General features: G+C 41.1%; 1 protein-coding gene across 3 annotated transcripts in view; it reads left to right on the top strand.

The window, feature by feature from the left end:
• Nucleotides 1-23,300, top strand: part of ttll7 (tubulin tyrosine ligase-like family, member 7) — a 72,532-nt gene that overhangs the window by 26,179 nt on the left and 23,053 nt on the right. For all 3 annotated transcript variants that reach the window (XM_020648648.3, XM_020648650.3, XM_065955845.1), the window contains exons 10-14: nucleotides 9,270-9,364; nucleotides 11,426-11,573; nucleotides 12,634-12,707; nucleotides 15,560-15,695; nucleotides 21,713-21,799. In XM_020648648.3, the coding sequence (XP_020504304.1) occupies nucleotides 9,270-9,364; nucleotides 11,426-11,573; nucleotides 12,634-12,707; nucleotides 15,560-15,695; nucleotides 21,713-21,799 (540 nt within the window). The remainder of the gene's footprint in view (nucleotides 1-9,269; nucleotides 9,365-11,425; nucleotides 11,574-12,633; nucleotides 12,708-15,559; nucleotides 15,696-21,712; nucleotides 21,800-23,300) is intronic.

The raw sequence follows: 23,300 nt of genomic DNA, 5'->3' as shown, positions 1-23,300 counted from the left end.
ACGCGCAGTCAGGCCCAAAGGCTGGCTGCCACAATTGGTACCCCATAGCAAGCCCTTAGGTCCAAATTAAATTTTTCAGCAGATCACTTTGCAACATTGTGTGGTAAATTAAATCTATTTCACTCCATTTCACCATTTTTTATTTCTTACTTCTGTCACCCCCAGGAGCGGAAAACACGATCTAGGTCTCGCAGGTTTGTTTTGCATTTGTGGACTTCACCTCTCAGGTTTCCTTGTCGGTGTCACTGTGAATTACACTCGCCACGCCTTGTTGGTTGCTTTACCCACACTGGTTTTTCCGACACTGTCTTCCTCTCTTACTCTTTAAAACGTCACAGTTCGTTGTCGGACATGCAAACTCGCAGCCAGGAAATGAAAGTTCAACCTGTGTAAACTCAAAGCCAGTCAGATACCTGAAAGCGAGCTGGTATATATAGGCTTATATAAGACTGTCAAATGACATTTGTCCTGCCCTATTGTGTTTGTATTTTTGTCTGCCCTTTACTGAGTGGGTGTAGGAGGCTTGCTCAGAAAAAGGAACATGATTACACCTCACATCCTTAAATTACTCATCCGCAGTAAAAAAAAAAACAGTTTCTTTCTCTTTTGACAATAGTGCAACACCAAATTCCCATGATTAGACGATAAGTTCGGCTCTATCTTACTATCGCAAAAAAAAAAAGCCTCTGTGCAAGACAGAATACACCGGCTCTTTGTAAGCAGACAAGCACAAAGAGAAATCATTGCAATAAAACTGATAACAAATACAGATACTTAAGAGAACAAACCCGCGGTTCAGCACACACCTGCTAAATAGCTTGTCACAGGGGGGAAAACAGAGAAGGCAGGTGTGATGCTTCTCAAACCGAGGCTAGGCATCAATCGGGCGCTTTGTGCTCGGACCAAGTATAGAAAGGGGAGAAGAGAAGGTACAAAGAAAGAGACAGGCTTTTGTGCGATGCTTATCTTAATTCAGCAGGGTTTTCAACACAAGTTTTACCTCCTATTGACATTCAAAACATCAGCACTACATAAGAGGACACACATGCACACACACTTGCTCAAATGGTGTAACCCGAGACGTTCACTTTCATTAAACCAGCCCAGACGGCATCTGTGTCTCGTATAGGGAAGGCGTTTCATTGAGCCATGATCTGCGCCTAACATGCACACACACTCACAATGCATCTTCTCACACACACAGACACACAAAGTCTCCTTAGACTGTGGTGTGTATTGTCAGGACCAGGGCTTTGGCTTTAAGAGTTTCAGAAAGTTTTCTTCATCTTTGGAAGCAAAAAAAGACACAAATGAGAGACTCAAAAGACACCATTCTCAATGCAGAACTGCATACTTTCATTTTTTAATTTGGCTCAGGTACTGCCTGGTGACATAGAATTTTCTCATAGATTCTGTAAGGATGTTTTGATCCTAAAATAAATTGTATCCCACACATCTACATCTCTAGTCTAGTCTAGTTTGAGTCATGAGGAGTGCCTCCACCCGACTGCAGATTATAGCAATAGGACATTCGCATTCTGCACCTTTTTCAAGTTTTTCCAGGACCTCTGTGCTATAAGCCAGTACGACAAACAACTACAAACCAAGTGAAGAAAAAGGGATAAAATATTACAAGAGGTCTGGTGGGCGAGGAGCATGGACAGGGAGGTTATAAAAACCTACTCTTACAATGCAACAGCCCCTTATACTTAACTCAGATCCTGCTATAGAACCTGGTATTTATTGTACTCATAACATCCTGATTGGTGTCCATGCACTCCAACACAAGGACGAGTGGATATAGCTTGGCCTCATTACAGGCTCTCAATTGATTTTGTTGTTTGAGTTGCCCACATGCACTGGGAAAGAAAAAGATCTCCAGCTGGTGAACTCTAAATAAAAAGAAACAAGTGTTTGTAGTGAGCATGAATAATTAGAAACCTGCCTGGTGCGTGTGAAGCTGTCTCTGCAGTGTCAGGCTGCAGGCAGCTCAAAGGCTGTTCGGCCTTGCTTGTTAGGGTCTGTGTGTGAGGGCTCTCATTTGTGTTAGTAAAGGAACCGGAGGTAGTGTGTGAATCTACACTTGATTTGTGTTGTGTGTATGTTTGATGGATGCATACATACTGTAGGTACTGTATGTGTGTTCTTCTGCACTATAAATACACATGCTCTATGAAAGCTTCTGCATGCAACCGCGGGTGTTTGCTGCTCCCTGTGTGTGTGTTTGTGTGTCTGGATGTGAAGTATTTGTCCCTCAAGGGGATTTTCCTCTGTAGTTTGTGTGTGTGTAGTTGGCTTGTCTACTGCTCACCAAACCAACTCCAACCCACAGCCCATCTTTTTATCCAGTTGAAGAGGCATGGAAAGTCCTGCTGAAAACACATAAACAGACCATTCCAGATAGAAAAAAAAAAAAAAAAAAAAAAGAGGAGGAAGTCATGTTTGCCCACTTTTATGGTGCTTAACTTGTGACTGTTCAGTTAAGATGCCAACTTTCACAGGAGCATAGGCAGCTTGATTATTGATGGCTGCAATCTAACTAGCATGTCCTCATCCATCTCTTTCCCTCTTTATGTCCCTCCTGGACGAGTTGTACAGAGTGATTGGCAGCTAATGAGGCAGGCACGGTTAGGTCAACCGTGGCACGGGATTGTTTGTGTCTCAATGTGTTTGTGTGTGTGTGTGTGTGTGTGTGTGTGTGTGTGTGTGTGTGTGTGTGTGTGTGTGTGTGTGTGAATAGGCATTACGACAACAGACCAACAGACTGCAGCTGGACTGCTCCCCCAAGGGCGCTGATTCTTAAACCTTTTCTCCTCTCCCCTGCCTTAGCCCCCTTCTTACAACTTTCCTCCCTTTCTGTTTTACATCACCGATTGTTTCAAGATGAGTTTAAATTTCCCTGTCCGTTCCTCAGAGCCAACATAATCCAGACCTTTCCTTTGAGTGCAAGTGTATATGTGTGTTTGTGTTTGTGTGTGTGTGTGTGTGTGTGTTTGTGTTGGGGAGGTGTTTGTTCGAAGTAATCTGTGCTGGCAAGTATAAACAGATTCCCCGATACACACAAACATCATGTGTCATTTTGTCCTCCCCAACATCCCCAGCACACACCAAGTGAAATATGACTTCTGAAAATACTATGAATGTCATGTGTGGGCTAAACATAGCATCACACTTTTCTATTTCATCTGTGCAGAATTAGAATATGTTTTTTAAATAATTGTATAGCTTTAGAGTTTTAGAAGAAGGATTTAGAGGTCAGCCTGCCTTTTAGATATTTTCTATAAAGTTTTTTTTAAACTCCTACAACAGCCAGGTGGAACATTTACTTGCTGCCTGTGCTCTCCAAATACATCTCATCCCCTCATGATTGAATTTTTGTAGGCTGAAAAATGAAAGAGGAGAATACAAACTGTTTGATATTCCCAGTTATCTCTCAGGGTCTCTCTTGTAGCTTTCGTTCCCCCTTTTTTATTTTTTTTAATTTATTTTTTATTGATCTTTGACAATTAGAAGGATTCATTCTTATTTAAATGTCCATGGATCTCGTCCTCAGCTCTGATGGGGTGTCTTTCTTGTTGTAAACCCTAGGTGGCAGTAGTTGCCTACGAGCCACAGTTTGGCTTATAAGAGGTTTATTAAAGAATAATTAGAATGATGTATGGGACTGTCTGTCTCTATCCACATCCATTTTCCCCCAACATGACTATTTCATGGAATAAGTATCAAATTAGGAGCGCACAGGCCTCATATGTGGGGCAGTTGAAAACACACCCCAACATTTAGTCATTTATCATGTGGCGTGTATGGCAGCACCAGCCACTGTTTGTATGTGTCTGTGTTTTGGGTGCGTGCGTGATTGAGAGAGAAGATTTATATTGCATGTTTATGACTGACATATGGAACTGCTGTGTGTGCGAGGGACTGTAAAAGAAGATTTATACCCTTGCACATTTAAGACTGACAGTTTGGGACCTTAGGTGTATTTTGTTGATATACTTTTGCATGTTTTAAAGTTTTTAGGCTTGAATAAGCTTTATTTTTTGTGTGCGACAGCATAACTATGTTCATTTCATAGGTTTTTTTTTTTTTTTTTGGAACTCCTCAAAAAACTAAAACGCACCATTTGCTTTCTGTGGCTGTGTCTGATTTTATCTGTGTGTGCCTTTGAAAGAAGATGAAAAAAGATATTTAAAAATAGACACTCCCTGCACCCTGCCTGCCAGTCACACAGGTCAGACTTCCTGGTGGCTAAGCTACGCGTCGAGCTGCTCACTCCTAGGACCTTTACCAGCAGCTCAGCATGCTCAGCTAGAGTTTCCCCCGTGTCAGACTGGTCCACTAAAAACGCCACAAAAAGAACAAAACAGTGATTGATAAGACGGCTGAAACAAGAGAGCGACTTAACATGGCGGCCAGCTGTCTGTCTTTCTGTCACTCTGCTACTCGTGCTCTCCCTCCCTGCTTCCCTTTTTTCGTTCCACCATTGTACGGCAACAAACACTCCATTCTGACAGCGGTTGAACTGTGCCGATACCCTTGAGTGTGCGGGGCAGAATGGGCGGCTTGTCAAAGCAGCGGTTGTTTACTCTCTGCCAGGAATAATAAGAGGGGGTCGTTTTTCTGAACCGATTAATCACAAGCAGCCCTTGCACTTGTTTGACGAGTATTCCACACAGAGAATAGATGTTGATGGGAGGAAGCAATTTGTTGTGGAAAAAAAAAAGCAGCTGATTGTTGTTGATCCATTGCTGCTGCTGTGTTATTAGGGTCGGTATGACACAGCAGAGGCCACAAGCGCTACTGTTACATGCCCACTACATTTATAACAATGAGTTGGTCATATAATCATTGTAAGGATTTTGTGTGGACGATCCGTAATTGAAATGATAATAATGAATTGTTGAATGATGTTGGAATCAAAGTTCTTGTTGAAGCGCAGGATAAACTGAGATTGAATTTATTCTCTCTCCTTTATTTCTCTTTATTCTCTTAGGTGTGCAGAATGGCCAGCGGCTACAGTAATAATAGTGTTACTGTTAGGCTTTGAATTTGCTATTGCTTTATTACTCGAGCAATACACTTCCAGAGGGCTGAAACATTATGAGACTGAGCCGGCATCCAAACTAGAGGGCGAAAGAATTTCCAACTTGGAAATTAATAAACTTTATCAGATCAAATAAGGCATGTAAAATCTACTGGTTGCATTTCTACCTCTCGGTTTTTACTTTAGGACCTGCAATAAAGATCAGCAGAGGGACTGCAGTTCACAGACAATTGAAACCGAATGGGTAGTTGATAAAAAGGAGTAATTTATTTCACAGTGGCCCTCATAAACTCTTGCAGATTACTTATGTGTCTCGGATGCACAGCTCCAGGTGCAGAAAGCGTTATATATGAGTATGTTAATGGCTGCAGCTCACCTTCTGATTTTTATATGTTTAGCCAGATGATGGGCAAAGGATAAACCTGCTCTGTGAAAAAAATATTACACTGATAAGCTCTCTTCCTACATTCTCACTCTCCTGTTTTACAGAGTGATATTGAGACTACACTCTATGCAATGCTGATGCTGAAATGAATCAAAGCATGGGTAAAAAGGACTTTCTGATCTTTCCATCTGACATTTTTATTGAATGCGTCTTGGAGCAACCCAGGGCTCCTTTAAGGCCCTGCCAGAGTCACTTACGGAAATCAGAGTGGGGGTTTAGGGGAGCCTGCAGGGGTTCATTAGGACCAGACTGGTCCAACTTCCTCTGCCAGAGAGGCAAAGGAGAACACAGAAACACGAGAGAGAGAGAGAGAGAGAGAGAGAGAGAGCGAGAGATGAATGAGGAAAGTAGGGAGCGGAGAGTGAGGGCTAGCAACGGAAGGGGGTTTGCGAGGAGTGACCAGACTGAAAACGGGAAGAGAGTGGGAAGAGAAACTAACCAGGCGGAGGGAGAGTAGAAAGAGAGAGGGGAAATATTTGAGAGAGAGGAAAAACAGGGAGTGCTGCAATGCCAGTCTACTCTGTGACAGCTTGACACCACAAATCAAACAAAGAAATGAAGACAACTAACGAGACAACTGTCACCAGGATCACTGCCAGTGAGGCTGTTACCTATAGGCTATAACGCTCTAAAGCCATACTTTTTTCATTGTGGCTGTCATATCGAGGAGTGCTCTAAATGAAAACAGACCTCTCTCCTCTTTCTCTTTCGATTTTTTTTTTTTTTTTTTAAGTAAGGTACTGTAGGTTAAAGTGGAGCTCTGTCCTCCTCAGCACACAGAGGGATGTATTGTGGACTTCTTTCTATTGAGTGAAAGAGTTGGATTGAGTGCCTGCTCTTTTCTCCTCTTTACGCTGGAAACCATTCATCACCGGCCCCTCCTCCCTCAGATAAATGATTCCTGGTAGAAAAAAAGCACATGTCAGTGCGAGAATGCACGGCCATACAAACTCACGTCATGGTGTAGACTTTGTTTCCACTTTTTAGTGTTTGTGGATCTGTTCTGTGAACTACTGGAAGAGACACGTTTTTGTACCCTTGTACCGCTCTTATTTGGCCGTCCTCAGCTTCACTCAGCTTTATAATATTCAGAAGTGGAAGATTCATTGTACAGCTTCGTTCAAATGCTTTGAAGGAGTTTGGTTTCAGTTGTCTCACTGAAGGACAGTTTTTGGAGAACCCTGGATGAAAGGCAGAGTTTGTCTGACTCACGTGAGCCTGCCAAGATCAGCTTTCAGTACTCACTTCTCTTTTTACGGCCTACCTGCCCCACAGCTGGCTGCGCAGCCGACACTCCGGCTCTCTCTCTGTTCTGTGGAGACTGGTTGTGATGTAAATAATATCTTACAGCACTGCTCCAAATGCTGCCACACAGAAGTAAGCACCTTTGTGTCAGGATTAGTAATGGCCAGCTGAGAAGTTGGGAAGAAGGAAGAAGGATGGAATTTCTGAGCGCTACGCTTTGCACTCCTCGGTAAAGAAGCTTTTGGGTTTGTTGTTCTTTTTTTAAGCCAAAAATCTCCAAGGCTCAGAGAGTAGCCGGATGCTGCACACCAATCTGGTTTCTCATTGGCCTCTTTCACTACTCTAACTTCCTCTTTGGAGGAGAGAATGGCTCTATAATAAATTCTAAGACCTTTGATTGGCCCATTCTTTCTCCATTACTAAAATCACAGTTTGTGATTGGCTGTCATTTCGCTTCGATGAGTTCAGCTGTATCCAAGTGATTTTTTTCTGAAGGAAAGAACAGGATGAAAAATGTATCCGACACAAATACACACTGTCCGTTGATAGAGACGTTCAGATTTTCTTTAAATAATTGTTTCACCTTTGGGCGGCTGTTGCTGATGGTTAGAGTTGGTCATTTTGTACTGGAAGGTGGGGGGCTCAATCCCCAGCTCTTGTAGTCACATGTCAGAAGTGTCCTTGGGTGGGGCTCCGGTAGCCTAGCGGTTAGTGTGCCCGCCCCATGTATGGAGGCATCGCTGCTCCAGGCAGAGCCCGGGTTTAAATCTGACCTGTGGCTCCTTTTCCGCATGTTTTTACAGTCTATGGTCTTTCCCCATTCTCTCTCTCTCTCACCGATTTCTGACTCTATCCCTTGTCCTGTCTCTAAATAAAGGCATAAAAAGCCCAAAAGTAACCTTAAAAAGACATCTATTAGCTGATCATTACACGAGGATACGCCTGAGTCTTTTTTACATACAAATGAATCAACTGTAAGGATATTTAATTCAACTCTATTTTTCAATTTTCTTTTTTAAAGACACTTGCATTGATCGAAGCAAATTAACCTGTAGTGCTTGAAGAAGGTATAAATTGGATGACATCAAATAAGTCTCAGAAATGTTTTTGCTACTATTGCTGCATCAGTGGTGTGTGAAAGTGTGTGTCTGGGCTTTGTTAATACTGATGGAAGCTTTACATCCTCTGTCATCAGTGTGTGAATGGGGTGTAAATGGTTAGGGGTGACCAGCGGTTTAAAACGCGCCAATAGACTAGAAAAGCGCTATACTAGCTGAAGTCCATTACCAAAAGTTTGGTCATCGTATGACAGTGATGAGCCCATTTCCACATGCTAATAAGCTCCATGCCTTTGTAGACTGTGTATATTTTTTATTAACGTTATTCTAGAAATTATTTACACAGTATTTTTAACTATAACGACACAAGTTCAAATCATTAATTACAACAAGATGAAGCAGCAAAAGGTCAGAAAAAATACTTCCTTTATAGATCTTTCCCTCCTGTTAACAGGCCAAAGAGTGACCGCCTTATTATAGTTCCCAGATGAAAACAAAAAATGGAGTTTGTGCGTTTGAACAATACTAGGAGGAGACCTGACTTATCTCCATAATCATGCTCTATCAGCCCGAGCCAGCCTTTAGGTGGACATCTGTTGCATTGTCATTTGAAGTCACCTCATAGGAAGATGCTTTTCCAATCACAGTTGCCAGTGCATTCATTCACCCCCTTTGCTCTTCTCTTCCTTTGCTGGCCCCTTTTGTTTGCTCAAACAATCTCGTTCTCACTTTCAGAGAGAGACAGAGGGAACACAACAAAGAATAAAAAGAGAAGAATGGATTTGTTGTGTAAGGTGTAATAACTGATATCTGAATACATTGCACTGGTGCTGGAAATTGTTCTGTTAAGAAAGGTAGTCTGCTCTTGAATTTTTCCCTGGGTGATACTGGCTTTTGTGCCTCAAATCGCAGGTGGGTTATTCTATTCTCGCTCAGCCGACTCTCTCTTAGCGCTCCTGATTGTATGCAGGGGTATTGAGCTGAGCGCTTGTAATTCGCTGATGCTCACAAAGAGATTGTTTGTTGCAGTGCTACAGATAGGTGTGGCAGTGTCTGTCATACTTAGGTTATATAGACTCCTGAACTGCTTGTTGTGGTCGGCTGAAAAGGGCAGGGTCACGACTAAAATGTCAGTTTAACCAACATAATCTGATAATACAGACATAGCCTCGTCTACATGCCGAGGCATACACACATCAGTGTCAGAAAGGGTGTATGTTCAGGCAAAGGCTAAAAGTTCCCAAGTGTCCTTGAGAGAGCAGAAAAAAAATCCCTTTCCATCTTTCCTCCACTCTTCTCTCCTTGTGGGAACTGATCTTTTTTTTTTTTCTTCTATAGATGCCCTAAATACACTCCTGTAATTGCATAGCATTTCTGTCTGCTGAATTGAGAAGAAAGAGAAATAAATAGATGAAATGAAAAAAAAAAAACCCACCAGAATATTCTTTGAATGTTCCTCCCGTCTCCTCTCTTGCAGATCAATCGAGCTCCGAGCTTTGGGACCGATCAGAAGATTGATTACGACGTGAAGAAAGGGGTGCTTCTCAATGCCCTCAAACTCCTCAACATTCGGTACTGTTTTACACCACGGTCATACACACACACACACACAAACACTCACACCAACACCACACTCACATATGCGTGCAGATAGACAGACACACATGAATTCCATCTTGGGGCCCATTAAGTTTTGTGTGCAGAGGGCATGCAACACCAACATCAAGCTTTATCTTACAGGGCTCTGAATGTTCAAGCCTTTCCATTGATTCTTTCAGTTGTCTTTATTTGGCAATCCTGGAAACTTTGGAATCACTTGGATTCACCACACAATTCAACTTTCATGTGGTTATGGTTTCAAACTGATGACACAGTAACAACAACACAGTTAAAACTTACCGGAAGTTTGGGCTGTTGACATGAAAAATAATATGGCAAATTTGTGATGTTGTTGCTGCCTGGGTGGATAAAAGACAGATAATGGCCGAGGTGCAAAGCTATGCCTCTATTGTGTGCTTTGTGAACCCTTCAATGCTGGGTCTGTGTGTGAGTGTGTGTTATAGAAACAGGATAGAAAAAAAATAACTGGACTGTCTGATTTCCAGAGTCTTCATTGTTTACTCTGTACATTTACATAAGCTTACTGTGTTGCCTTTTTTTTTTTTACACGCTTTGTGGGTGTATTTGTTTGCCTGTTTTACATTACGCACGCAAACATTCTTGTTGTGTAATGTATTTTTTTTTATGTGAAAGGATTGTGTGTGTGTGTTTTTGTGTGCCTGTTTGCTGGCATGCTTTTCTGTCCCCTGGCTACAATGAGTCTGTCCACTGATTGATCATCTTACACCAGACCTCTGGATCTCTGCTCTCTTTTTTTTCTCTTTCTCTCTCTGTGCTCGTCTTCCTCTTAAGGCTCTAAATATAGTCCCCACTAGTCTCACACACACACACACACACACACACACACACACACACACACACACACACACACGCAATGGATCAATTACATGCAGCGCCATATATCTAGTTTGGTCAAGTGTGGAGCAAGGTGCAGCCATCCTACATAAAAACTCACTCCCTCTCCCCATCCCCCAGCTTCAGACAGCACAAACAAATCTCTTATCAAAATGATTTGTTTCATGGCTGATGTTTGCTGCATTCCCACAGATTAAAAGGGGAGATTTGATTATTTCACGACAAATAAATTGTAGGAGGCCTTGAAAGGCGGCGGGGAGCTCTTTCCACTGGACAAACTGCTTATGTTCACGCTGGAGTGAATGAGGGCTTTGTTCTACCCCGCTCACTTTTTGCCTTATATAGTCTTTTTTTTTGCCTTTGCTTCCCTAAAGGGAGGGGTCAGTGGTGTGTAGAGGTAGGGTCGGCTCTCAACTCTGCTCACAACACCAACTGTATCAACGTGGGATCAATTCAGACCCGGCCGGGCATGGACATTGATAAACCTCAGCCCCCCAACCGCACTCAATATCCAATTTAAAGGGCCACCGATTGACTAAAATGAATTGCCCTTTCTCTGGACTGCAATGGCCCACTTGTTCAGAATTAGCTGTCTGGTCCTGTTCATCCTAGGGTTGTTGGTTTGTTATGTCTCTGCAGTGTTCAATCTCTTTGTTTCTACAACCACAACATTTATTCAATTAGTGATAGGCATTCATGGAAACCTTTCTCTGTATGGTTTTCAAATGGAGAAATATGTAGTAATGAAATACATATGAAATGAAAATAATATTTTTGTATACTTTAAATCAGCTTACTCTGATTGAATATACCAAAACTAAAACAAAACATTCGGGTCTGCCTGTTTGTAAGTACTTCAGAACTGTTGACTTAAAGCATCACAGAGTATTAAAGAGTGTGCAGCCGTGGGTAAGAAGTTGATCAGTAGAGCTGTTCTTGCAAACAGGGCTTCCAGCTGCAAAGCAATCACAAGCTGCCTGTTAGGCATAGTTGCATGTTTTGAAACATCCACATCCTGAACGGGCGCTACGATAGCTATTCAAAAACAGGTAAAAAAAAAAAAGGTTAGAGCTTGATTGGAAAATACTGAATAGGCACTCTTTCCTTATGTTTAAATGTCCGTTCTTTTAACTGTGCTCTTGTTTTGTGTTGATGAAGAGCCAGTGATAAGAAACGTAACCTGGCGCAGCAAAAGGCAGAGGCTCAAAGGCGTCTCTACGGACACGGCTCCATGAAGAAACTCTCGGCTGCCTCCTCGGACTGGGAGAAACAGCGTCACACACTAGAACGAAGGAGAGAAGAGCTGGTAATGATAAACACATTTTTTCAAGATTCCCAATGACTACATTTCTGTACAATGTAGTGTCTAAACTTCATAGAGTTTCTTATATCCCCACCTGGGATATACCCAGTAAAACCACTATTCTCTCTGTTGGTAAGTGAACAGCTTTGAAGCATCTGTTGAAGCATCTGCTGAGCAGCTGTAAAGGGTGGTGCACCTCACCTATGGTCAAGGGAGTTAATAGAGAACCTCATTCGTGAAACAATGGCTGTCATGTCATAAGCTACAACAATAAGCCATGCGATACCTTTTGAGCCTTTTATGCTACAACAAAATGAGCTCAAAAAGAGGCTTGGTATCAGTTATTCTGGGATAGGTGCTCATTCGAGATGTTTTGGAGATATCGTCTGGGACATTAACTAAACACATGAACCTTTTGGCCAAATTAAAAAAAAAGATAAAACATGGAACCCCAGCATGTTTGTGTTACATTCAGCTTTCCTTACTTCTTACTCCACATCCAAAAAGTCTTCTGAGACATGTATGCCATTAAATCATTTTCTCTTTGATATGAAGGAGTCGAGGGAGTTGTTCCTTATCTATATGAGGAAAAGTGGCTGCTACTGGTACTTTAACACCCTTCCACCCTCTTTGATTAGCCCTTTGATCAGCCACGGCAGTAATCAGTGGGAATAAGGAAAGATTGCGCAGAGGCACCATTTTCAAAAGGGCACTATCTCATCTTTAAGTGCTGTTATGGTTGAAGTGCGAGACCAGGTTCAGACCTATTGAAGGCACGTATCACTTAGTGCTCAATAATACCGCGGTACAAGTAGCGGAGCTAACCCCTCCTCTCTGCTTTATGCCAAATCGTCCAACTGAGCTCCACAATTATAACCTCCTAACATATTAATAAGAGAAGATGGAAGGCCTCTAAATTACAGTCATTGTTGGTTGTGACTGCTTTTCCCCCTCTTGCCCATTCATTTTTCAGACTTTATTCTTTCTGTATTATATAGAAGATACTGTGGGGATGACAGTGCTTTTCACCTGAGAGATATATTCCTTTTTCTTCTATTTCTAGAAAGAGCGACTGGCACAGGTCCGCAAGCAGATCACCAGGGAGGAGCATGAAAAGCAACATTTGGGGAACTACAGGTAAGAAAGAGGCACAAGGGTCTTACACTCTTACATGTACAGGGTCATCATCAGCTTAACGTCCCCATTCAGGGGAATTTATAATGCTGCAAAAACAGAACACCGAATGTTTTTGTGAGTGTAAGACTGAGGGATAAAGACTGATAGGATATGCAACATAGAAAGCAAGAAAGGGAATTGGAGGTGGTATGTCATGTCAACGTTCGAATCATTGAACTCTTCTCTATGCTCAATGATACCTGTTCAGAATTTCAGAAATTCGAATTAGCAGGTACACTTTCAGATTCACCTTCTCTTCTTTCTTTCTCTACCCCTGTCTCTTTTCCCAGAATGTACACACATACACACATTTCCAGTTTTAGATTTTCTTGCCATCGCTCACTTTCACGCACCCACAGACAGACTCACACACCTCCACAATTGGCCCTCCCTTCTTGCCGTCTCTCTCTGAGTATAAGCGACTTCTTGACTCATCACTCAACTGAATGGCTAGTCAGAATGCTGATCCTGGTTCACATGAAGTGCTGTCACCTCCTCCTCCTTCTTTTTTTTTCTCGACATGCAGCCAGACAGTCAATCAGTCAGGCTGAGGTCTGTCTGGAGCACCCCTAATAAAGACCTCTTAGCATTCAGATGGTGTCCCGGCGCAGCACTGGAGTCTGATTAACACAACGCTTCTCATTAGATGAGTTTGGGTAATGAACTTACTTACATTCAGCTATTAGACCAAACTTGAATCAGATAAAGAAAGCAGAGACCCTGTGGCATCAGAGGGAAACGACGCTAGTTCATGCCATTGTTGATGCTCATTTAAAATCTTGTAAGCAGCTGGAAATCAGGGGGCTTGAGAGACACTGATGACCATAACAAGGATAGTTCTGAAAACATGTGAATGGAATATGAATTATAGTTTTCTTGTGCCTAATTGGGAAACTGGGGGAGATTCTATTTGAAAAATATTGAAGATGATCGTCAAATAGAACCCTCCATATTTTCACAGATGGAGTATCCCAAAAAGAGGGAGCAGTTAACACCCACACTATTAAAGTGTTGACCTTACTCTTAACAGTCAGGGGGATTGATTTTGCTCTTTGAGGACTGACATGTTCTGGCTCTTGTCATATATTATCATTTCAGTTCATTTCTATTCTTATGAAGAATCTACTCCCATGTTTCTCCTAAATGTCTCCCAAGCTAAATCTGCTCAACGTACCTTTAAGTTGGGCCATTTTGCCTTCATTAGACAGGACAGCTGAAGAGAGACAGGAAATGTTGGGAGGAGAGAGTAGGGGGATGACATGCAGCAAAGGGCCGAGGTCAGATCCAAACCCACGGCCACTGCGATGAGGACTGCAGCCTTCATACATGGGGTGCGGTGACATAACCGCCAGGCCACCTTGCACCCCAATATGTACTTAGAAGTTGAAAAGTGTGAAAATCTAGCACAGGATGATTCAAAGGGAGGGAAATAAAGCAATTTGTCCATGTCAGGTCTCTCTTTCAGTAGTTGCTTGATTTGAACTGCAGCAACAGAAAAAGAAGTGTATGGATATAGAATTGGGTCAACTTGTTAACAATCTAGATCAGGGGAATAGCACAACATCTCTGTATGAAATTGTTAAGATGGGCTGCACTACAAATTTCAATTGTGGAACTGTGCAATGTTAAACTTTGCTTGACACTGTATTGGCTATGAAATCTGTGATTCAGATGCAGATATGAGTGAATATCTTAGTCATTTATAAACTGCAGAACATTTCCAACTGCTGCATAAACATTGCAACCAACTTTGCGTATTTAAAAAAGAAAAAGTCTATATTTTGACTGCCTTAAACTGAACTGAACTTGGGAAATGTCTGATTCTAAATGTTTCTGTGCAGATGCCAAACTACTTCCCTGCTTTTCCTCTTTAGACTGGCCAGTGCTTATTTGGTTTACAACACTGCCATTGTTTTGATTTGATGGCGAGTGTGATGAATTGAAGGGAGTCTGGAGATGTATTTTAAGGATAACCTGGCAGAGGTTTATACATTTTCCTAATCCCCTCAGGTCCAAGATAAACACTTAGCACTGTTAAAACTAAGCAGACGTATGCAGGATGTGTGAATAGGCACATAAACCAAGACTGCAACAAATGCTTAAGTGCACATCTTAACCAAATGTACGTGTGGGAAGTTTTGATGCATTATGCCATATGAAAAGTTGACTGAAGTCTCAACCGCTTGTTACTTCAAGGTCTCTATTAATACTTCTTTCTTACTGTCTTTTCTCTCGGTTCTCTCCTTCTTCATTATTCCCCCTTCATCCTGCCACTCACCTTTTCTTTTGTCTCTCCGCTCTCACACCTCTAACTGAAATACTTATAAATTCTCTCCATTTTTGTGTTTCCTGTCCTTCCCACTCTCTCTTCTGTCCATCACCGCTCTCACCTGCTGTGCATCGACCTCTCTGTGGCTCATTTCATCAACTCCTCCCTTTTCTTTTCATCTCCATTGTTGTACAACTTTTCCATTTCTTTCTTGTTAACTCTCTTCATATTTCCAACTCTTATGCACTCTTTCCTTATCCTTTCCTATTCTGTTTTATCCATCACTGTTCCCGCCATCCAAATACTGTGGTCGATCCTTCACTCACCTCATATTCCCCTCTTCATTCTTTTTCTTAATTACCCCATCCCCTTCTTTCTTTCTTTCTGTTTTCCATTCTTTCTACTCCATGATATCTTCTCTTTCCCTTCTCACCCCCTTTCACCCTGCATCGATGACCCACCTCCTTTGCCTTTCCATTCTCCCTCTCCCTCCTCTCCTCCCTCACTCTCCTCGCCTTTCTCTCTGTGTCTCTGCTGCGTACAGACGTATTTACCCCCCAGACGACAAGCTGCTGTTGGAGAAGTATGAAAGCCTGCTCTCGGCCGCCTTTCAGACCTTCCTCGCCGGGCGAGCTGCCTCACTTCAAAAGGAAATGAATAATCCTCTGAAACGAATGAAGGCACGTACATCAGTGGCAGACTGTCACGCACGCGCACACACACACACACACACACACATCATAGAAAACCTGCAGAGACCAACACATAAACACATGCACACAATATTCAGACACTTGTGGACAAACACATGCTGAAGAAAAGAAACTCGCATTTCTATTACAATTCTGCCCACAGAGACAAAAAAAGGATGCCCAAATAATGCAGAAAGTGTGCCGCAGTCCTTCATTTTTGTCAGAACGTCTGACAGAATGTCCTTCTTCTCTTGGCTTTGCCTAGCTTTCCCACTGTCATTCACTTTGTCTCTCCACAAATATTTATTGTGCCGTGTACATAAGCTTTTAAAAGCAAATCAAATCCCACACAGCATTGTTATTTTTGTTTCTTAACGGTTAGAAACTCTTCTGTTTCCCTCGTCTGCTTTCTGTCTTATTTCTTTATTCCGACAGTCAAGTTCTGAAGAGGCTCCAAAGTTGATTATATGTAGTTGCTCTGTGCAAATTTTACATTTAATTATTCTTTGATATATCGCAAGAACTTCGAGGTACATGTTTCATATACTGATTGTGAATGCAAGAACACATTCAAAAACAGACTGGTGTAGTTTTTCACTTGAGTAGAAGTCGTTGTATTCACATAACTACTGTAACTTCTCTGGTACCAGGTAGAATGTGGCTTCATCAAAACTTGAAAGATAATAGTATGGGGACGCCTCACAAAGGAGAGAAGCTGATTTTCATACCAAACCACTTTGTATGAAAAAGAAAAAGAGAACTGGAATAGGGAAGAATGTGGAGTGTTTAAATGGTGACAAGAGAAAGACGAGAAAAATAGTCCTAAATAAAGTGTGGAGATGGAAGGTTGCTGATTGAGACAGTTGTTCTGTCACTTTCGTTTTAAAATACTTCTTGAAGTATTGTGACAAACAACTATAATGAAGGCGCTGTATGAATCGGAATGCCTTGAGTGGAGTACACAAAAATAAGCAAAAGATAAATGCAATTTTCAGTTTTCAAGTTTGGTTATGTATTCAGAAAGAACAAATCAATGATACAGAAAGAAAAAGGCATTGTGGGAAATAAAAAAAACAAAAACATGAAGAGATCTGGCATAGCTGAGAAGGAAATATGCAGATTGAATAATAAAATGTAACTGCTTTTGGCAATTGAATAGTAATGGTGAATACTGAGTATGGATATCTCCGACAGAAGTATTGACGTTTTAAATTCATATCAAAGCACAGGGAGGAGATTTCATGAGAAACTTTTGCTGCTTTTGTAGAAACAAACCAACCCCGACAGCCTCTTGTCCTTCACCGGTTGTTTTTCAAGGCAGTTATTGTGCGTCCTTTAAAGCGAGTGTCTTGCGAGAGTTTTTATAGAAATGTCAATCAAAGTTCAGGCATTGGAAGCAGCAGGCTGAGGTAAGTTTAATTTACCCAGAGTGACTCATTTATAGAAGAAAAGAGGGATAATAGGACAAAAGGACGATGCAGACTTTGCTCTCTTATAACATGATCATGAGTGACAACCTCACTGGCATTATTTAAGGACTGAGTGCAAGATACAAATCTTGTCAATTTATGGAAAAAATAACTTTTTTGAATTGAAGGTTACACAGCAGACTTCCAGTAAAGTATACCTTTTTCACATTACGTGTATTCAGAAGCCGATTTCCTGTCAAAAGAATCAAAAGTGACTTGATTTACATTTCTTGACAGACTGTCTGGCTTTGTTGCGTTCCTCAGCTCTTCTTCTGTCTACACACACTGATGATGGATTCATAGTTAAGCTCATTGATAGGCTCCAAGATACACTTTTAAAAAGTTTGACTTGATGGTACTATAGCTGTTGTTGCCTTTTAAATGGTTTTAAGTCCAGATCCAAACTTTAAGAGAATCAAACTACCGTGTTGTGATCTACTTCCAACTAACTGAAACCGCAAAGAACTAATCTCAAGATAGAAGGGCGGGACATAACATTGGGATGAATTTGATTGGATCCTTACCTTGGACAAAGATTGTAATTAGTTGGAAAATTAGTGAGGATGTGCAGGATGTGTCATTAGACATTTGAAACATTTTACAGGATGAAAAACTACAGTAATTTTGACGTAAATTACTCAGATAATGCTTTATTGGAAACATTTTGGCAGATAATGGCAGATGAATGAACAGTTAACACAGGAACGCTTGATTTAAACTGGGAAAAACTTTTTTTTTTTTTCATGCAGACTTTAAGTTACCAGTATCAGTCACAGTAGCTATTTAGCCGTTATTGTTTTGCATAGATTCTGCTCATAAAGCACAGCTTCATTCAGACTGAAATAATGTCAGAGGTAATTCTCTAGCAGTGGACTTTGGCATGGTAATGTTTTTCCTAAGTGAAAGATTAAACTGCACAAGTAGCTTCTATCTAAATAAAGGCTATTAGGAGTCCAGTGGATTTCAGTGTACCTATTGGCAGAGATGGAAATCTAACAGAGTTTCTCTTAAAAACTCAATGTAGGAATTTCAAAGATCTCAGTTTCGTTCTTTTTGGCGACTACGGGGATAAGCAAGAAGTTCATAATGCCAAAAAAGACTCCAAATTTAAGGGCTTTAAATAGTGCATCTCAGGCTTGGCTGTCATGAACTCATTATGTGAACAAATTTTTAAAACTTAGTGGATTTGTTTTACAAAAAATAATCATGTGTTATTTTTGGTTTCAACAGCACATTTCATTTTACTTAGACATATCTGAGCTTTAGCTAAACAGTTAAACATTTAAGCAATTAACTTATAGTCGAGGTGCTTTATCCTATCTATCAATCAATCTTTATTTGTTTAGCGCCAAGTCATAACAAATGTTATCTCAAGATGCTTAACAAAAAGCAGGTAGAAGACCTTACTCATTGTTATATAACAAAGACCCAACGTTAATCCATCATAACCCTGGTGGGATCCTTAATTCATCACCTCAACTAGTCCAACTTTCTTTTTGGAATGTATTTCCAGGTGCTAAATTGCAGAGATTGTTTGTCAGCGTACCACAAACATATCTCTCATTGTCGGACACTGCTTCCACAAGATTACATGTTTCCCTTTTAGCTTCTCAGGGACATCTTGAATTTAAAAAGTGTCATGAATTGTCACACTATCATAATCATAGTGCTAATGCACTGCAGTCATTTCTCCAGCCTCACTGCTGTGCAGCAGACAAGTGGAGGGTTACACTGGTTTCTCAGTGGTTTGCATCACCCTTCTTTCCATTTCTATTACTGTTAGTTTGAAAGGTGTCCATCAAATTGTTTGTTCAATTGTTAGCTCTCGATCCTGCTCGCTCAGCTCATGTCCTCTTGTTTTGTCATTTTTCTTACATCAAATCTTTAAGATACCAGACAAAAAGTGTTGCTGAGCAGGTACATGTTCAGCTTTCTGAAGATCTCTGTCAATATAATGAAATAGCACAAGTAGTCGTGTATCAGGTAATTTATCAAGTAGTGCGTTATACTGTGTGCTGACAAATCTTAATACACTTACAGCAATAGGCATTAAAAAAAGGGAAATATGAAAATGTATGTTGTTCATACAAAGTTAAACAGAATTAACAAAGCATTATAGATTACAAGACCAGGATCAGCCAGTATTATCCACTTCAGAGCTTAAACATGTGAATAGTGGTTAAACGCATCAAGCTTGATCCGTTACCATTTCGGATCAACCCTCACAGTTCGGATGAAAACTTATAAACATGATGTAGCCTATAATAAATACTACCACTAAATCCCTGTGCAGTCTCCGTGAAAAGACAGCAGCATTTAAGTGGTGCCATGGAGACCAGCTGAACAAGGAAGCGATACAGTCTTTTAAATTATATTTTTATAGATTTTTCGTGGACTTTAGCAAAGAAACTGGTCAAAAAGCGTTGATGTTTCCTTGTGAAAGGTTAATTTGTTTCAAAACGCTTCGTCTTTTCTTCACTCTCAACCCGTCTGCACTTGCCATGTAGGTATCATCTGGTGGCTTTGTGCGACAACAATCAGTAGCTTACCCAGTAAACTTAAACTTACCCAATCTCTCTTACTCCGTCCAAAAACAGAAGGTATACCTCCTAAACACACGTGCACCATTTGTTTTTTGTATGACTCACACAGATATCTGCATAGATTTCTATTTAGTGTTTGTAAGGTGGATGTCCCTGATAAAAATACTACAGTTTTCAGGTTCATTTAACTGCTTCTACATATTATTATTGGAATTGTAGCAATGTATATAGTCTATATTGAAAAAAATAGAGCATGATACATTATTAAGATTCATGGAGAAGTATTTTGATACATAGAGATGATGTTAAAATGCACAGTTTCAGTCATGTCTAGCTGAAGAGTGGAAAAGTTATAAATATCTTTTGATTGTGTCTTGTTGATCGATCGGTGATAAATATCCATGATCTGATCCGAACTGTAATATCAGTGATCTGTTGCACCACTTCCTGTGATACGTTCAAACCTGCAGTCTTAGTTTAACCATTCTCATCCGCAGGCACAAAAAAATATATTCAGCAGCAGATAAGTAGAGCAAATAGAAGCTGAGCACCGTTTATAGGCCACTATTGTAACAATGATATTTGTGGCTGGATGAAAAAAAACGCACCACTAACCACTGATTGAATCAGAATTACATTTACTCAAAACTGCTATTTTTTGTTTTAAAAATCCACAACATACTGGAATAAAGTATAAGCCTAATTATTGAATTTTCACAATTTTTGGCCTTCCCATGATCAAAGAAACGTGATTGACAGTGATTATTGAGGTTTATTAAATATTGAATTGATTTTATTGACAGTACAGCCAGTAAAGACTAAGTAAGGGCTTCCATCATTTGAAGTGCACGAGCAGTGTCATAAACACTTTTGCTCTTAAGCAGATGAATAGCTTTAAGTTGTGTCATGTGTCAAGCTCTGTATTCTTCCATGCTGTGAAACATGTCAAAATATCCATGTAGTCTGCTTTGGGGTGGTAGTAGGCCTCCAGTGGTTTTAAAACCCACTGTGGGGTGGGTGGGAAACTTTCACCTTGTTAAAGAATATTTAGTTCACAGACATACAGTGAAGCTAAAATGCCCAAATAAATTATTTGATTGATTCTTTTTAATTGTTCACACCTCAGGAACACGGATCAGTCAGTGTAGTGCATAATATGCTCCAGCTTCCTATCCCACACGTAATGGCTGGAGACTATATCTATTTTGTTGCTGTTGGTGCTTTTATTTTTCATAAACCCACTAAAGATCTATTGAGACAAAGTAGGAGCTGTGATTTCAAGAATACTAGGACAGACAGGTTGCAAATACATTTCAACACATTGTCATAAATTTATACTAAAATAGGGGCCCTGGTGGGGCAGTGGCTAGTGCACGCGCTCAATGGTTGTAAGCCGCTGTTTACACACACACGCACGCATGCATGCACGCACACACGCACACACGCACCAACACAGAGCCAGGGGATACATTGCCCATTTAAAGGAACCCAGAAGGCAGTTTGATAACTAATTTAAGTGAAAAACAATCACTTTTCATCTTTTTTTTTTTTTTGTAAGAAATTGAAGCTTTTTAAGTCCCAGGAAGAAGAAACATTAATCAGCTCTGCCTGCATTTTAGCTATGGCCAAATGGCTAAGGCTCCAGCATATTGGCAAAGGCCATGAAGCTGCCTTTCCCAAATCCAGCCTCTGTAATAGCTGCCAAATAGCAATGCCCGTTCAGCCAGGGCCTTTTCCAAGCCCCAGATAAGGCACATATTCCTGTGAGGTCCAACTTTTTCTCATTTTCTCACACTTCAGTTTGACTTCAACCTCATTGGAGCCATAAAACATCAGAGTTTTAGTCATTCCTTATCAGTGTATCATCAAACTACCCTGTTTGTCTTTGTTGATCCGTTTTACTGTATACTCCTTGTGTACAAAAATAATCCTCTTTGCCATTTTCTCATCTTCTATCTGTCTTTTAATTATATTCTGATTTCCATTTGTGTAGGAGGAGGACATCTTGGATCTGCTGGAGCAATGTGAACTAGACGACGAGAAGCTGATGGGAAAGTCCTCAAGGCAACGAGGCCCTAAGGTGGGTGAGAGCGAGGGAGCAAGACACTGAAACCCAGAGAGAGGAGAAAGAATGAGGGCCATGTGCCTCAAGGGACCAAAGAAAAAGTGCAAAGAAGAGTGTCAGATAGGGAAAGAAAGAGGGAGTGAGGGGGGGAGGCAGGGAGTAAGATGCCTGGAGCTAATGCCCACAGAAAGCATATAGGATGTGATTCAGAAAAATAAAGAGGGGGGTAGTGGATAAGGCGAGAAAGAAAAGAATCAAAAAGAGGCCAAAAGCGAAGATCCAACTCCCCTAGGGGACAGCTGTCAGGCTGTCTCTCCTGCTCTCTTCTTGCCATCTCTCGTTCTGTCTATCTCCCCCTTTTCTCTCTGTTCCTCTGTCACATACACCTATACGCCCCCTCCATTTCCCACGACAGCACATTACTCCCTCCATCACCTAGCTTCGCTCCCCTCCCTTCACCTCTCCATCCCTTTCCTCCGCCTGAACATCTACATCCCTCCCTCCCTCCCTCACTCACTCACTCACTTGGGGGCTAAATTGGCTGGAACACTCAAAGAGTATGTTAGGGACTCGACAGGGCAGTTCAGCGCTGCATTAGAGAGGCCTTAACCGGAATGAGGACTTGTTCAGACACAATCACTGTTGTCCAAATTAATTTGGACCCTGTCAGTTTCGATGTTGCTGGCTGTGCAGAGAGAGACATTGAGGAGAGCGAGGGGGGAAAGAAAGAGCTGTGACGGATATATTCACTCCTCCGGGTGCAGCGCTCACAAGCCATCTGGTGAAAGGGAACCAAGAAAACAGGAAGGCTAGGAAAGGAGTGAGGGGATTAGAGATGGGGTTTCGAGGGAAGGAAGGGCCAATGATGTATGTCACTGCTAAGGAATTGTTAAGATGGAGCATGGAGAGCACAAAGTGAAATGTTGAAATATGGAAATGATAGCAATAGTTTTTCTTTCTTCTTTCCTATAATTTGTTATGGTTACCTCCATCTTTTGCTCATACCTTACTAAATATGTTTTTTTTTTTAACTTAATCACATTTGATCCTCTTACTGTAAGCCCCTTTCACACATTACTTAGTTTCCAGAAAAATTCAAGACTTCAGGGCCCGACAATTTCTAGATTTGCCCGTCAAATGTTTCCAACACAGCCATAGCTCGCGAGTTGGGCTCACACTCTCACAACTTGAAATGCTCTGTTTGGTTTAAGCAGGGAACACACCACAAGCCGATTTTGTGACTTTCAAGACATTGAAAGAATTGAGGAGGAGTGGTTTAAGAATGTTTAAGCTAACCAAATGCAACAATAGAAAACTATATGCAGGCAACTGAGGGGAGCAGTAAGGAATTTAGAGCAGAGAAACTACGCTCAGTGTTAACAATGTCAATGAGAGCACGCACTTCCACACTATCACCTTTTTCATTCGCACAACAGCTCACACCAACTTCATGTAGACTTTTTACTAAGAGCATGGTAGAAAAAATCTGCATACAGCTGGGGTAAACATGATAAAG

This window comes from Labrus bergylta, chromosome 6 (assembly GCF_963930695.1).
Source record: "Labrus bergylta chromosome 6, fLabBer1.1, whole genome shotgun sequence".
In the NCBI taxonomy this organism is placed as follows: domain Eukaryota; kingdom Metazoa; phylum Chordata; class Actinopteri; order Labriformes; family Labridae; genus Labrus; species Labrus bergylta.
This window is presented reverse-complemented; position numbering and strand designations above follow the sequence as displayed.